Source organism: Falco naumanni, chromosome 1 (genome assembly GCF_017639655.2).
Source record: "Falco naumanni isolate bFalNau1 chromosome 1, bFalNau1.pat, whole genome shotgun sequence".
Classification (NCBI taxonomy): domain Eukaryota; kingdom Metazoa; phylum Chordata; class Aves; order Falconiformes; family Falconidae; genus Falco; species Falco naumanni.
Genome location: NC_054054.1, coordinates 88191271 through 88208306, shown reverse-complemented (window position 1 = coordinate 88208306; position 17036 = coordinate 88191271). Strand labels below are relative to the sequence as shown.

Sequence of the window (17036 nt, the reverse complement as noted above, 5' to 3'; positions counted from 1 at the left end):
ATTTAAACCCAGAGCTGGGGACTGTTCCGTGTATTCACTGCGGGGAAAGACCTCCACAAGACCCACCATCAAACAACGCAATTCCCTGGAACAAACGTTAACACCAATGTTCAAAAGAAATCGCTAGCTGGAGCCCAGGAACAGCAGAGTAGCTTTGCATTCATCTGGCTCTAGCATACTGAGTTTGCCCTGGCTAATGGGATAAGCAAGGGATATTTAATTATCACGTTATCCTAGGAATTACATGTCTATAGAGATCACCCATTAAGAAATGGCTGTGCATAATACACTCACAGGGCCCTACAGGAATGCAATAGTAATTCTACTGTTCAATATTAAAATACGCTATTTATCACAGGCAAGAAGGTTGTGCCAAGAAATTCAGTTAGTGCATACTTCAAAGGACACAAAATGGTAAAATAACTTGACAGTGCAGATCACTGATTATTTTTTATTACTTTAGAGGCCAAACTATTTTTAGTTTTAGAACCTGACTGTTCTTAATCCTAACGGTTCAGTAGCAGTATTTACACTATGATTTTCAGAGCAATACTGAGACACTAAAAAAGCAAATCTTTAATTACAGTAAGACTTTAAAAATAACACTAGCTACTGTAGAATGCTTTATCAAAGATGAACTGAGCTCAGCATGGGAAGTTCTATTTTCCCATGGCATTAAATGGTAACAACTAAACCCAAAGAACCAGTAAGAACCAAATGCATGAAGAATTAGGTCCCTTTCAGAAGCAACAGCAGATGCAACACCATATGGCTGACCCTCCATGGCTAAATAGAACGCCCACAAGGACTTAACAATTTACCTCCTCCAGGAATAAAACAGAAGTTCACAGGTTTTAACCTTATATGTTAAGAAAGGGTTACTTGGGCTAACATCTTAAACGGACAGAATTTATGCCAGATGCTTTGAAAAATAGCTACACAGATCCCACACAACGTGAGTGCAATCAGTCCTCACCCAGGAAGCAGGACACTCATTCCTTCCTCAGCCTCTGCCCGTCTCAGCAGACTTGCCGCTGAAACCAGGCAGGACTGAAAAGGCAGAAAGCAGCCACCACAAGCCACTTCTCCTTCAAGCCCAACACTGTCAGCTGCTTAAGAAACTGGTGCTCTTCAAATATTAAATTGCTCCTATTTGACCTGAATTTTCAGTCTGTGAGAAAAGCAACGATGACAAGTTTTTCCAGGGCAATAAAGAGATGCTAACAAGCCTCTAAGTCACTTGACTGCCATGAAAAGCTGTTGCAGATTCTGATGGCAAAGGCGTAATGGGACTGATTTTCTGCTGTACTTCCTCAATGCTCTGCAGAAAAATTTTGTATGCACTTTGCTGTTCCTGCTTCCTTTATAGAAGTATTTTTATCTTTAAAAATAAATTAATAGTGCCATGGACTAAGCTTTAAGATAACAACCTAAGTCAGAAGACCACAACCTAACAACGTTTAAGTATTTCAGAAAGGAAAAGCCATCATTTTTATTACTTATGCACATACTTAATATTCTGAAAAGTACAAATGTTGGAAGATCAGCTATTTTCCAAAATCTTTATTCTTCCAGATACTACAACCACAAGCAGTGACAGTAATAGTAGTATTTTTACTAGCCAAAGCAAATAGTTCTGTTTCCTTTGACTTCATACAATTTTACGAGAAATGTAATTTACTTGTTAGTTGGTGGGGAAAAGGGAAAAATGGGTTCAAGGGAAAAGTCATGGGGCACAATTTTTTTTCTCCCCTTGAATACTATAGCATAGTGGACATAAGCATCTTCCAGTCTGTTTCCAAATGTCATGATTAGTATTCACCCATCTCCTTCTATTTTATAGTTGCCATCTAATTCACTTTAGCATGATTACAGTCTAAGTATAGTGCTATCCATCTAGAAAGTTGCCCAGCATTGCTGATTCTATGATTATTTTCCATTGTTTAAAACTTCAAGCTAACAGTTCAGAACGGAAGTTTACTCTGATGGATGGCTCCTTCTACATTTTGTAGTGGCAAACTTTTTCAGATCTGAATCAAAGCAGTTCAACAATTGTTCAGAACAAAGCTTGAGAGATTGGAAGGGGAAGAAAATTTGCTTAGTTTCTTTTAGTTGAACAAGTGCTGCCACCGCAGCCTGCAAGACACAGCCCTGGTAACTCACAGAGAAAGCTCTGTGCCACACGTACATGTTTTGCTGTTCCTGTGGAGGACACACAAAAAAAACCACGGAGGGGAAAAACACAGTCCAGTTAAAGTTTGAAAGCAGCATGAGCTTTCCCATTATTCATAGAGGCTGGAAATAATTCAGTTACATTGTCCATACCCTTCTGTGTACATCCATGAAGATTACTCGGCAGCATTTATCCACGGAATCTCAGCACGCAGTTTGTTTGCACATGGTGTCTCATTAGGGGAAGCCAAGTGCCCAAGCAGAGCAGAAAGCTCCCTTCTCATCCCCCTCCAGTGCTTCTATCATTTGGACCAAGTAAAAGGAAGCAAAAAGCTAAGTAGTGCAAATGGAACATGAGCCGAGACCACACAAAAGCAAGAGCTGGCACCAGCGGAGACAGGAACAGGCTAGAACGTGCCGAGTAGCACTACATGGTGGAACAAACATGACACCAAATGGAAAACTGTGTTTGGAGGAGCTAGAAAAGAAACTGCAATCTGCCACACACATCAAAGGCTGCTTTGCACCAAAAAAAGGGTGAGCTGACAGAAGACATTGACTATAATATACAGAGGTCCTTGAAGGGTCAGGACTCATAATGGGGTGAATATTGGATTTTGGGGAGTTGAACTAGTTTCCAGGGTTACTGTGTCACAGATGACAAGTCACTCAAGCCAAACCCTTCACAAGGATAGATGTACTATGTCAAACTACGCCAGAATTAAACTGTGAAGCAAACAGGCCTTGTCATACCTTATTTGTTCCAAAATAGGAGTTGCTCCTGGTTAAACACGTAAGATTCTCAAAATTTACATAAAAAGCTGCCTTGTTCTCTTCAAAGTTTTTGTCCAGTACACTACTTACTAAAAGGTTGGAAAGCTTTTAATTCCATCTGCTAATTTGACAGGTGAGGGAACTTCAGGATTAAATCCAGTTTTGTGTGTAAAGATTCGGAAATACAGTTTCCAAAGTCCCAGAGAGGAATGATTCTTCTCAGATCAAGCAGTTCCATGATTTGTGTTATCAACTGTATTATGCCAGGAAATAAGATGCCAACCAAGAACAGCACCCTGCTGTGCTGAACACTATTCAAAGTAATAGACTGACCGTAAAGAGCTTATAATTTAAACACCACAAAGTAGGGTAGAAAGGATGCATCATACAGGAGTTCAGCGAGGGCTCAGAAAATGATCAGAGGTTTTTGTCATTATTACCTAGCTTTAAAAAAGGACATGTACTAGGAAGTGCAAGTGTCAACCAAATGTTTCAACTAAACACAATATCCTTGGCGAAAGAAAACACAAAGCTGTTTATGATCACTGCAAAACAGCGTGCTGCAGCTGCTGCTTTATCAGTTACTGGCCATACCTTCAGCTGGCTCCACAAAGGAGACTTCGCAGGCTCAAAGAGGATATAGTGTGTGTGTGCCGGGGCAAGTGACCTCCAAGTCTGCACATTCCCTCCTGATACAGTATCTGAGGAAGTCCTTAAGGCTCAAGATCAGCATTTACAGTTAGCTCCCTAGCAAGATCGTTTCTGTATGAAATCAGGCTCCCAATCGCAACATAAAACCATGTAAAATCATACCATTTGCCATGGAACTGCAGGGCAGTTTATAGGACTGCTAGCCACTGCTGCCCCAGGACCACCACTGCCAGGATGGCCAGCTGTTCAGTGCCGACTGTAGGCTCAGGGGCAGGGGGGGACACACTTAAGAATTCAACTCGCTGAAACTTTCCAGTGTTGTTCTTCCTAACCAAGCAGGTCTAGAAAATAACTTATAAGGAAGAATGTGGCATTAGGTGAGGATGTGCACTACAGGGCAATCTGAAGGGCTTTCAAATTCAGATGCTGAGAGAAGCCCAAGGATGGCTGACAGTACAACCTGATCACTTATTCCTGGGAAAAATTCCATTTATAAATAAAAAAAGGAAGGAAACTGAATGATCACCAATATAATTGCAAGCTGAAAAACTGATATGGATAGGATTTATGAAGGGCACCGGAATTTTTAAGGCATCCATTCTGTGTTCATGTGTAACAGAAACAAACATCAGGCCTGTAGTGTAAGAATAAAACGCAGGTAAAGAGCTAGAGCTGTACTAAAGCCTGCTCCAGTCGTACTGCTGCAAATGACCAGAAGGCCTGGAAAGGAGGTAGGGTATCTGGGGAAACCGATCTGATGTTCTGGTAGAAGCAAAGCTGCAAATCCAATGAGCAGTAAAAAGGCAAACTGCAGAGCCCTTCCTTCTTATGGGTTTAAATACAGAACTTCTATAAATGTGGAAAGTTATGTTACTGCTTTTGATTACTTTTATAAGAGGAAGTGAGTAGTAAGAATAAATTCCCATTTGTAAAAAAAAAAACCTGTTTAAGAAACGAATGTCTCTTTCTGTTATTTCACAGAATACACAACTTTGGGGTAAACTAATTTTAGGATCAATTACTGTTGATATGGAACAGTACACAAATTTCATGAGCCTCCACTGCTCAAGTAGAAGAGAGTTGCAGGCACATGCTACATAAACTCCCCCAGCAATTTTTAGTATGCTCACAAGAGCAAGCAGCCAACAGTTCTAGTCTATCAGAGATATGAATTGCGGGTGATCACTTCTGCTGCTTCCACAAATGGTTTGTGCACCTAGTGAGAAGGGCAGGGGAATAGCACTTTACACATCGCAAGTCTGGAACTGGAAGAAATTCCATGTTTTAAAGGAAAATGGTCATTCTGAAAAAAGATTGCAAGAATAAAACCAGCTATGACTATCTTCAGATAAATTTATGTCCTAGCAAAAATAAGCATTTCATACACTTACTCAGATTGCCAATGAATTAATAATGTCTTACCTAATTGTGTACTAAAAAAATTCCTGAAGAAATTATTTTAACAAAAAAGTCTTACGGTTTGGGTGTTTCTTGTACTTCAGACAACACATGATTACCAAACTAATTTATTAATTAATGATCCTCTTATTAAAATAGCTTTGTTATTAACATGAAATCAGGCCTAAAAGAAGTGAACTAAACCAACAGTGTCAAATAACTTACAATGGCTTTGTAGCAAACCTTTGAAAAATACCAACGTAACTATGTAGTCATTAAAACACACCTTCACCACCACCACAAGAAATTAATTCGCTGCCATTGATCTTTTCTGAGTTGCTCACATTGGAGTGTGCCATTAGTAGCTCAAAGGCTGGGAAGTCACAAGCTTCCTAACCAGATCCAGGGCCCTTCCTTGCAAGCTTTCTTTTCATGCTTCAGAGATTTCATACCTTTTAATTTAAAGATATTCTAATTCTCCAGGTTTCACAAGTCCAGGTGGCTTCACTAACTGGTTCTTTTAGTGTTCAGCCTGCCTTTATTGAAATTAAGAACCTTAATTAAAAAGTATTCAAATTTAGCTGAATCATCTTATGATTGTTCATCAAAATCCAAAAGTATTGTCTAAATTTAAAGCTGTATCATTTCTTGTTAATTCAGTGGCCAAAGAAAGTTACCACTCATAAGTATGATTATGTGCTACTATTATTAGCAGCATTAGTTGCCCAATCAACGTCCCAGGACTTAATCTCTCCTATGACTGGTCACATATATCACTTTCCCCAACATCAAAAAATTTTGCTCTTCCAAACTTCTTCTGGCCTGAGATTTACTTTCATTCATGTTACTCCTTTTTATACTCCAGCACACCATTCACATGCACACCAGCCTGTCCTTATTCTTGACAGTTCTGAATAACACATGCCCTTCAACACCCATTTCAGGTCACAACATTATCCCACCATTTTTTTGCTATAGGTATAATAGAGTTTTTACATCCTACACCAGTAGTTCTTGTTCCTCTGGTTTGCTGGCTACACTCCTTGCATTACTGTGCAAATAGCTCAGTTCTTTCATAAACGCCACACCCAGCTTTCTGGCTATTTTACTGTGCACTGCCTTTTCACCAATTACTTATCCAATTACTCTTCTCATCAAGTGGAATACTTTCCTTCTCTACGCTGTCCATCATTTTCCCCTCTAGTATTCTTTATGTTACTCTCTTCTTCCTACGTACAGACATAGTGGTGAATCAAGTCTTTCCCACACATCTCCTTTAATTTCTTAAAGTTCTTCTCATGTCAGGCCAGACAGTCCAGTGAGACGTACACCCCAAACACAAAAGCAGAGCCTATTTACTGAAAAATGTTACTTTCATGAAATCCTCTTCCTAGCCATATACTAAATATCCTTTGTAATTCCAGTCCTTGAGTCTACATCATCCTGTTGCATCCTCTATGCAGCAACTTAAATTGCCAACTAATAACACTAGGCAACAAGACAAAAACACTCTTTTCTACTAACGTGCATGTTTCAATATTCCCACAAGTAAAGCATTCAGTGCTTTTTTGAGTAAATTCAGACACTAACATGACTCTGTTTTCCCCTAAACATTAACTCCCATTAACCTCCAGAATTTTATTATGTCTCTAGTTTTTCACATTTGGCCGGAGTTAGCTAAAAAGGAGCAAGAAAAACAGCACAACTATAAAATCATCTTTCTTTATGACATCCACATTATAAAGAATATCCTTAAACAGAATATCAATGGCATAGCTTAACTTTCAATGTCAGAAGAAAATACCAACACTTTTGTCCCCCATGCTGCAAATATATACACTCATACAAACTAGTCAAAAGCTTTCCAAAAAGAGCACTGAACACATTCTTTGAATTATTTGTGCATAACACACACTGGGGAGATGGTAAACGATAGTAAGTTCCAAAGTTTGAGTGTTAGATCTACTTCTCTCACTCCATGAGAAAATAGGAGTATTTAGAAGAGCAACAAGCTGTAAAATACTGATGTTACTATTTTGTAGCACCTCTCTAAAATAACCCACAATTCAGAATGATGACAGACTGAATGCTGTGATGACTATGCTGCAAACTTTGTGATTCTCTCTCAAGCAAATTAAGTAGTTTAGTGGCAAAAAAATACTTAAAATAGTTTCTGAATGCAATTTAGTCACACTGTAGAGATAACAGTTTTGAATTATGCCACAGCTGCATTCATGCTTTCAGATTCCTGCTTCATTGTTCTTAAAGAAAAAAAAAAAAAAAATTACAGGTCCCTTCACTTTTAAGAAACACAGAAAAATAGTTGCATTTGCTTGTTTGTCAGGAACAAATGAAAATCTTCTAAACCATGATTATATAAAAATTTTTGCTTGTTTTTTAAAGACAGCTCAGTATCCAGTAGCTTTAGCAGAGAACCACTGTGGGTGATAGGCTCCTGAAAGCATGTTATCACAAGAGTTTACAACAAGCAAATACACCAGCTTATTTGGCAGAACAAAGTTCTCCACTTAAGCACAAGAAGCATAATCAGAACAGGGAACAATAAAACAAGCTCTCTACCGAAGTCCAACAATGTCACCCAGAACAGTTTGAGTAATATACAACCAAAATAGTAATTCTGAATTTAGACACAGGTCTAGGTGTCATTTTGGTTTAACTGCAACATTATTTCTTCCTCGTCATGGAAGTCTCTTTTTAGATTACAAACTCTTCTCATCTCCAGGTTACCTACTCAGTCTGTAAGAATGGAAGGATAACTCAGACAAGCAAAACAGTTCCTTGTAGCATTAGTTCATAAACTGAAGAGAATCCAACTCAAAGTTTGTTAATAATGGGTACAGTTCTACCAAACAATCTCCACTTTCAAATAAAAATAAGCAAGCAATCTTAAAGAGTCAAAGTACTGCTGCAAAACCAGCTGACGCTGAGGTTAAGCAGTCTTCTCAGCTATACTTACCTGGACAGTCAACTTCATCACTCTCATCCTCGCAGGTGGGCCATCCATCACACTGCCATTTTGAAGGGATGCACTGGATGGTACCACTCCGACATGCAAACTCCCCTGGGGTGCAGCGGAGCTCTAGGGAAGAAGAAAGTTGTGCTGTTTGAAGCCTTTATTCTTTCAAGTCTGTACATATGTTAATCACCCATCACGTAACATATTACTGAAGTGTAATGGACAAAACCTCCGGATAACTCAGCATGTTCAAGACTGCTTCATTTCAGATCACTTCTATGTTTTAAACTGCATGTTTGTGCTTTTAATAGACAGGTGGGCCAGCTTCCAGTGCTTGGGAAATAATGCTCTCAGACATCTGCGGTAACAGACTTCCTGATAAAGATACCATGTGAGCAGCTATCACTGTAGCATTACCCATTTATTTCTTGTGAGGCACTGAGGATTACTTGTTCACTTTTCTCAGAACCAAAGTTCAACACAAATATGTTATGGTAGTTAAGTGATAGATTACACAATAAATTCAGAATCCTATTTTCATTCCAATCACCACGTATACTTGCGCAAATGTCCAGCCTGGTTTAGAGCAGTTTCATAGAACTACTTGTAAAACAATATCTGTATCAATGAACCTGTTTTCACTTTCTAGCTTAAGCTTTTTTGTAGAATTTCTCCATATGAAGACATCCTTCACAAGAAACTGTCAATATCTGCAAACATGTAGTTCCTGCTTCTGCAAGATTACTGCCTACTTGCCATCATTATACTGTCAGACCTAATTAGCATTATAAAAAGTACAAATTTTTCAAAGCTTCTTTGTATCAATTCCATCTATCAAATGCCAGAATCTAATAATTCAGCTTCATTTTGTGTCCCTCAAAACATTTTTGCAATAAAAAAAAAATCTGCCTACACAAGCGAACAATTTAAGCTTGTTTAGAGGTGGCAGGTCTGCAAGTCACCATCAGCACCCACAGGCTCACTTTCACACCAGACCAATATTGCTCCACCTTCCTTCTGGACGGTGGTGGTCAATTTCCCAACCAATGTTTTTGAACAAGGTAGCACATTTTCCTCTCAGCAGGCTGCAATAATCCCAGGTAAACTATGTCTAGAGAACAAACGCTTTTTTATTTTTAAAAGAGAAAAGTGTTTCAAAGTAAAACACACTTATCCCTGGTTTTGAAAGAATCAAGTAGGTATCCATTTTGCAGGGAGAAATCTCTAAAAGAAAATTGAAAACACAGGTATGTATTCTCTCATCTACTGTTTACAATCTAAGAAGAGAGCTAGAATTGCAGTTGTTACCTTCTTGAAACACACATCTAAACAAAATCAAGACAGAGGTCACCTTTAATTGTTCAGACAACATGACAAGGCATAATAAAACCAGTTATCATGCACTCGCAATAAAAGCTGTACCCACATACCTAATAATTGCTATAGGATATTGATAACAAGCTTCTAATTCAATGTTAAGATTAAAACTCACTTCTAGTCTGGTTTCTCTTCAAAGCACAGACCTGTTCTTCTAGAAAAATAAAAAATGGACACATGCTCACGGCAATCATCTACCCAGAGAAAACATTCAGGTCAAAAAATTGCTAAGAAATCACACAGACTTGCCAGAATACTGATGGCAACAGACCTTACAGGAAGACAAGAATGTTCTCACCCATTTAGAGTTTTACTCAGTCCAAACAGGTAACAGAGAATGAGCACGGGGTAAATGTAAAAAATAAAATAAAATAAAATTCTACCAGGTTAGGTCATAATGATCCCCCTCCAAATTAAAAACAAACAAACAAACAAAGCAAACCCCAAAAATGAAATAATTCATTTAACCAAAAGAGGGAAATTTATTTAGCCCAAAGGAGCACACCACCACCACCCTGTTAGGGGAATAAAAGATTAAGCTTCACTTACCCAGTGCAGCAAGAGAGAAAATTTAAAAAACATCTTTAATTTGGGCAGGAGGAGGGAGGGGGAAATGGATGGACCACAAACCAAACGCATGCAAAACCTCAAGCTGAAATTAAAATTATTCAAAATTTCAAGTTAACAGAAAAGCATCGACTTGTCATTAAATCATTGCAGCTTCTTTCACCACTTTTGCGCACACAGTGGAAGGTTTCTTAGAAAGTTCTACTATCGCAGTTTCAAGTACAGATTTTACACTGGAGCCTGTGGTAGATATTCTGCACAGGAAAGTCTAGTCTCAGCCCAGCTCCCAGTTTCCATTGCATCCACCTGCAGTTATTGCAAAATTCAGTACTTTAAATAAACTCTTTATTTTTTACTGCTTGATTTTAACAGAAGTCACGTACACACCCTGTGAAGAAAGCTATTCCACAGCCCTCTGGTGTCGAAAGGCAGCACCCACCAGGAAAGCACTACAAGCAATGTGCACACAGGAAAACCAGTAAAGAATACTTCTGTCTCTACAATTTCATACATTCTATTGCTGTTCTATGTACAATTACATATGACTGGTTCAGATAAAAGGATGACTCCATCCCAATATTACGGGCATTTAAAAAATGCCAGTTACATGCCGTAATGTCATTACTTCCTGTATTACAGACACTCCTGTCTGAAGAATGTGGATACATGGAAGAGTACAAAACATTTCTATTAAAACACCACTCAACCCAGCTGAACAATTGTTCCCAACGGAAGCCACGTATGTCAGATGCACTAATTATTTCAGACCAAGAAACACAAACTGCTACACAATTCTCTTGCAGAGGCGGGGAATGTGACACTGAAAGAAATACTGTGAAATGAAAATCTCTGTATTCTGCAAACACTGCCCATAATACCTCTCGAGCCATCCTAACCCAGGGCCCATATCCCCACGTTACTGAATTCCTTAAATCATCATGCAGTTTCTGGATGAGTTTCACCTGAATTGTTTTGTTTCTGTGTGCTGCCTACTGTGGTTTAGCACAAAGAGAAACAAGATGCAATCATCTGAGAAAATCTAACCTCCTCTCACCTGTGCTCAGGGGGCATCTGGCCATACCCGATGGCCTCCTTCAGGACTGATGCTTAAGATCAGTTCTTTTGGCAGCGCCTTGCCACCGATGGGAGTACAGACTTCCACTGAGGCCCCATGGTACGCACACCGGCAGGCTGTCACTTGGAGAAGGTCCGGCAGCGGGTGCGCAGCAGCACTGGCTGAGCACAAAGGGCTCAGCTGGGCACAAGGGCTGCCTGCTGACACCCCCTCGGCCCCACGCTCAGGACTGCCACGGCAGAGCACACCAGCCAGCCAGGCCACAGCCTTCAGAGGTAAAACACATAGATAAAAACAGATGCAACCCTATAATGAGCCTGTGAGATACTCGGCCAAGGAACCAAGAAATTTGGGAGAGGCGGGGATGCACGGGATAGGTGCTAGTCTCCACAACCCTGTCATGCATTTCATTTCAGTAGCTTATTTTTAAATCAAAACAGCAGAAAAATGAAAACATTTCAAGCTTGCCTCTTTACTGCAGGAAAGGCAAGTCATGCTGCCAGCAACAGAAAAGGATTCACGAAGACATAAGCAGTAGCAATCAACAGTACAACACAAAGTCACCATCCATCTTTTTTGAAATGCAAGTAATCACTTAACACATGGTCTGACTTTGTACTTTCCAGGAGTGTGGTAAATAAAAACCGTTTCTTCACCCACGTAAGACTTCCGGTTCTTCAAAAGAGCTGCAAAGTTTCAAAAATACCAGTCCCACTTCTGTCCCTAAAGCCAGATATCCCCCACTATTCATAGCTATTGATGGTAACTCACCGCAAGAAAGGATGAAACTACTAAAAACACACATTTTCTACCAGCTGTTAAAGCAGAAACATTCTGTATTTTCAGAATTGTTAGAAAATATGTAATGGCACAAGTTCAGCTACAAGCAAGCAGCTGTTGGAGCACAGGCACCGATACAACATCAGCTAAAGGCAACTGCCTAGACGTGAAAAAATGGAAAGGCAACCACCTCCAGCAGCCGCATAATGAGTTTCATCAGTATTATGGTTCACATATGAGATTTTAACATAAAAGGCTTCTTTTTTCTTTTAAGGATCAGCTACAGTCTTTGCTATGCTACAGCACAAAGTTTAGTACACTGAAATCTCATTTTAGAACAATTACATTCATCTGCCATTTACTGTGAAGAAGGGAGGCAAGTAAAACGCTGGAAATAGCAGCAATTGTAGTTTTTGCACTATACATACTATAAACTTACAAAACATCACAAAATTTGAGCAGTGTGAGAACGTGAAAACACTTCAAGCGGCGAGGTGTCATTATATACAGTGTTTTCAGTTTACCATCTCAAAGCATTTCTACAATGTTAACCCTCAACAATCTTGCTAACCAAGTCATCCTTCCATCAGCGGTCAGAATGAAGTAGAGAATCACATCGTTTGCTAAAGGCTACGGATAAAAAGAGCCTACGAGCAGAAGTCCTGAATGCTGCTTCCATACTATCCCAACAATAGGGCATTTCTTCCCTAAAACCCAAGCCAAGCAACCTGCACACTCCTATCTGAGCAAATGTCTGTGTCAGAAATACCAACAATTAACACAATGTGTTCTCTGGTAACACTTCACCTGTTCTCTCCAGCAACAGTTTATTAAGAACTACAAATTGGTCAGAGGGAGCAAGGAACTCCTTACCTTTACATAAAAAAAGAGAAGAAAAATTGAAATCAGGTTCAAACCATGTATCAGTTCTACACGCTTACTATATAACCCAAGATAAAACTGTCAAGCAAAGGCCAAAAAACCCAGTAACAATTTGCTGGGACACATTATTAGGTAATATCACCTGCCCACAAGTGATTCACCTGAAAGTTGTCTTGCCAAAGATAGTTGTGGACCTATAATTTGAAATTTAAAAGAAAATATCCAACTGTTTTGTAAGTTTAATTAATCAAATACCAGACATAACAGGCAAGACAATAAATAAATTCAAATAGTGTCATATAAACAACAAGTCTTCATCTTCCTTAGCTGCCAAATACTACTTTTCTATGTTTGTCAGTGACAAGTCAGGATTTTTGACTTAGAGAAAAATCTAGGTTTCATACAGGGAAAAACCCTAAGTTTTCAAACTGGTTGCTTACAGTCATACAGGAAGCTTTTGTTCTGAAGATTTTCTGAATTACATGTTGAATGCCTATGTTTTACAACACTTACCACGTGCTTCAACATAGAGCTCAACTAGATTTTTAAATTTTCTTTACAGCATGTTAACTTTCCACATTTTCTGCTAAGTACTCAAAACAGATATTTACAAGAAGCATTATCTACAGGAAAAACTTCATGACACATGAATAAAAAAATACACATATACACACACTGCTTTGATTTCCAGCAGCTTCACCTTTCATAAAACAAACACCTTTTTGCCGTTATAAAACAATCCAAGAAGTTCCTTCAGGTTTAATCATCTCACGTCATCCTTTTGTGTAATTGAGAACATTTTCCTTCTGGAGCTTGAGCACTGGGAAGCCACAGTGCACCCTTCCTGCAGCAGATGCACACTCGGGTCAGCGTGCCACCCTGGGTGCTACACTACATGCAACTTGCATTCTCTGCTTCATTTTAAGTCTTTCAGAGGTGTATTTCAACTAGGGCATCTCTTGCTTGCATTTAAATGTGAACTAATTTCTTATTCATCTTCTTTTTTATGCAAAAGGTAAGGGACAATAATTACTCAAAACAATTATTTTATTTGAAAAAAAGCAGAGGAGGATCTATATCCTGTATCTGAGACTGCTTTTCAACACAGTAAATCTCATTTTAGAACTTCCAATATCAAATCAAGACTGTAATAGGAACATGAGATAAAATGCTGATTCAATACAAGTTCACCTTGCTAGTTTAGTTTTCTAAATTAATTTCATCAGTTGGCTTTGAAACAGTGAGCTTCAGATCAAATTAAGCTATTGTCTGTCCACACTAATTTTAAATCAGTTCAGCTACAGTTTGTCCCCCTGCAGTCAGAAAGATTGCATGCTCAACTAATTCAGCAGAAACAGTTATACCGATTCAGTATCAATTAATGTGGAACTGGGCCCTCATAACAGTTGTCTGCCAATGAAGCTAGATCATCTACTAAGGTGTTTATTTTTTTAAGTATATCTCTAATAGAAGACATTTTCTGGTATGCTGGGATTACACACACATCTCCTCAGAGGCAGAACAGCTTGTTTCAGTCCTGTGCTGTCCAGTAAACAGAGCTGGGACGGGCACCTCCATACCACAAAAAAAGCCTTGATTACTGACCAGAGTCACTGTGCTGACCCACGAAAAGCTGTACCAGGTCACACCACCACAGGGGTAAGAGAAGCAGCAAGGGTGGAAATGGCTCTTGGCAATAGGCAAAAACCAGCAAGCTATAAAAATTTCTGCCAAGTAACAGATGCCAACTGCTTATGGACCTCAAAAAAAGCACCCTTACAGTCTACAAGCACTATTTACTCATCAAAACACTTCTGCAAAGACAAGGTGGTGGGTAAATGAGAATGCTTTGATACTGCCTTCACAGGATTATTTATCCTCCTTCAATCAATCATCCTTTACAGAGATGTAAAAGGAATTCAGCCCAAAGAAATGCTACATCCAATAAAAATGACAAAGGCCTTGCCTCAGGTAAATATAATAAACACCTCTCATAAAGCATTAGGTGAACACATAAAAGTTTTCAAAATCTAAACTTCAACCTTATATTTTCAAGACACTGAAGCTTACCGTTACAGAAACCAGTGGAAAAAGGAACACTAGAAAGCCAAAACTCTCCTAAAGCAGAAATGTAACCCTGACAGGCAGAAGATTCCCTTATAAGCTACTTGTTCCTAACTCTGATACATAAATAATTAGCGGTACAAAAACTCTGATGTCTTGGCAATCCACGATTTAAGAGGTACAGATGAGAAGCCAGAGGCCTAAACCAAAGCCTCCAAAATGTGTCAATTCAGGAGAGTGCTTTGGTTGCAGAGATTAAACTCAGTGACTGATTATGAAAGTCTGGGTTCTTCTGGTTGCAATGACTTAACATTTCTTTATTAAAGAGATCCACCAGTCAGTAAAGTGTGGTAAATTAAGATATTCTTTCTGTAGCTAAGACTACGGATACATGTTAGATTTTAGCATTTATATAGCAAGTATAGATTTGAATCTCAGTTTTTCATAGAAAGGAACACCACTTTTCATTTGCTACACTAATGAAGACTACTCTTGTCTGCTGAGCTTCATTTGTATGGAAATTGAAATCTGATTAAATGTACAAACCAGCATTTAATGTTATTTCAATTATTAGCTATTACTCTGAAATGCATGTATTAGAAAAGATAACTACATGGTTTGGTTTGGTACGTAAGCTTTAACAAACAATGGCAGTTTTGTGCGTACCTCAAGTACTTGGCTTATTTTGGTCACATTCCTCAAGGTTGGATGTGGTAGATCCTCTGGCATCATTTTTATTTACAGACTGAAGGAAAACAAAAGACAAAAATACTTCCTGCCTTCTCAGTGTAAAGTCACTCATTGTGCCAAACCTGATGAACCAACCTGTAAGAGAGTATTCTGTTCGGATTTCAAGAAGCAATTACAGCTATCAAAACCTGATTAAACATTAACAAAAACTCTTAACTACAAGTGCTTAGGCCAGTAACTCTTCTTATTCAGATTTTAACTTGTCCAACAGGTCTTTCTTATATTTTTATAATACTAAACCTCCATCCTTAAGTTAAGACCTGTACCTACATGTTGCAGTATCATTCCATATTTTAACACATCAAGTTTACCGTAACTGAAAACTGCTTTTTTCTCAAATTACTGTTTCTGTATAACCTGGCCTATGCTAAACTGAACACGCATGATCAGATCCTAGCGTCTTCAGCAAGAAGCCTAGCCCCTTAAATCCTTCACTCTGGAGATTTTGCTCAACACCGGTGCTCAACAAATGCCTGTGAACAAGTATCAGAAACAAAACAACTTAAGGAACACCACACCCATCATTGTCACAAAAACAAACAGAGCTCCATATCTAATATTTATGCTCAGAGGAAGCATAACACAACCAATACCTCTGTAAGTAGTAAGAGAAACTTTAGATTATTCTTAATATTCCCAATGCAACAATACCACAATGGTTTTCTTAATTTAATCCTCACCAGATACATGAAAAAACTGTCTCTAAGCTAGTCTCTCTGCACTTGAAAAGCAGTTTTTGTAACTTGGACTTCTCTCAAATCCACAGGTGTAGTTCACCGGAGCAGGCATCATATCTCATGCAAAATTCCTGAAAATCTGCCAGCTTGTGAAGAGCACAGCAGTGCTGCCCGGCCTCTGCTTGTGGTGGCTGGAAGTGAAAGTTGCTGAACAGTTTTCAGTGACAGAGAAGCTGACTACAAACTGCACTTGACGATGTTCTGACACAATCTTTGAACAGGTTTTCTTGTTTTTGACTTGTCTCTGAGGTATCACTAATCCCACGCAAAGGCTCTGCTCTCGGGCAAGAGGATGGTATTTCCCCTCAGCTCCAGAACTCAGAGAAGTTTTCACCATCCATTCATCTCCCAGCAGGTTTCTTTATATCACTTGGTGAATCTTACTTCAATTACATGCTTTTAAATTTATCCTTACCCCACCCACTGCTGCATTCAGTGTAGCAGAGAGTACATACAGTACTTTGTAACAAAGCCACAATATGAGAAAAACAGACTGTGATAACACCACCTTATTTTCAGAGAAAAAACAATTTGTGAAGCTCACAAATCACCAACAGGCAACTATCCATTCCACAAATGAAGTTTATTCCTTAGTTTCCTCAATAAAATTGGTTCTGCTTACGGTTCTTCAAATTAAAAGCCTGCAGCATAATTGGAATTAAAAACCTACAGAACAATCAAAAAACTACAGAACAGAGCACTCCATTTTCACGTTCAGTTCCTCAGAAGATACAATGCTCACCTGTTCACCTATGCTACTGAAAACGTGCCCAAGCACGATCCTTAGGTCACGTAGCTTTGGCTCTTCATGGCCCGAGCATGTGCAGGAGGG

At 39.0% G+C, this 17036-nt stretch overlaps 1 protein-coding gene across 2 annotated transcripts in view; it reads right to left on the bottom strand.

The window, feature by feature from the left end:
• Window positions 1–17036, bottom strand: part of DGCR2 (DiGeorge syndrome critical region gene 2) — a 51105-nt gene that overhangs the window by 20537 nt on the left and 13532 nt on the right. For both annotated transcript variants that reach the window (XR_005829338.1, XM_040603732.1), the window contains exon 2: window positions 7973–8095. Coding sequence is in view for 1 of the 2 variants with exons in the window: in XM_040603732.1 (XP_040459666.1) it covers window positions 7973–8095 (123 nt within the window). In the remaining variant the exon portion in view is untranslated. The remainder of the gene's footprint in view (window positions 1–7972; window positions 8096–17036) is intronic.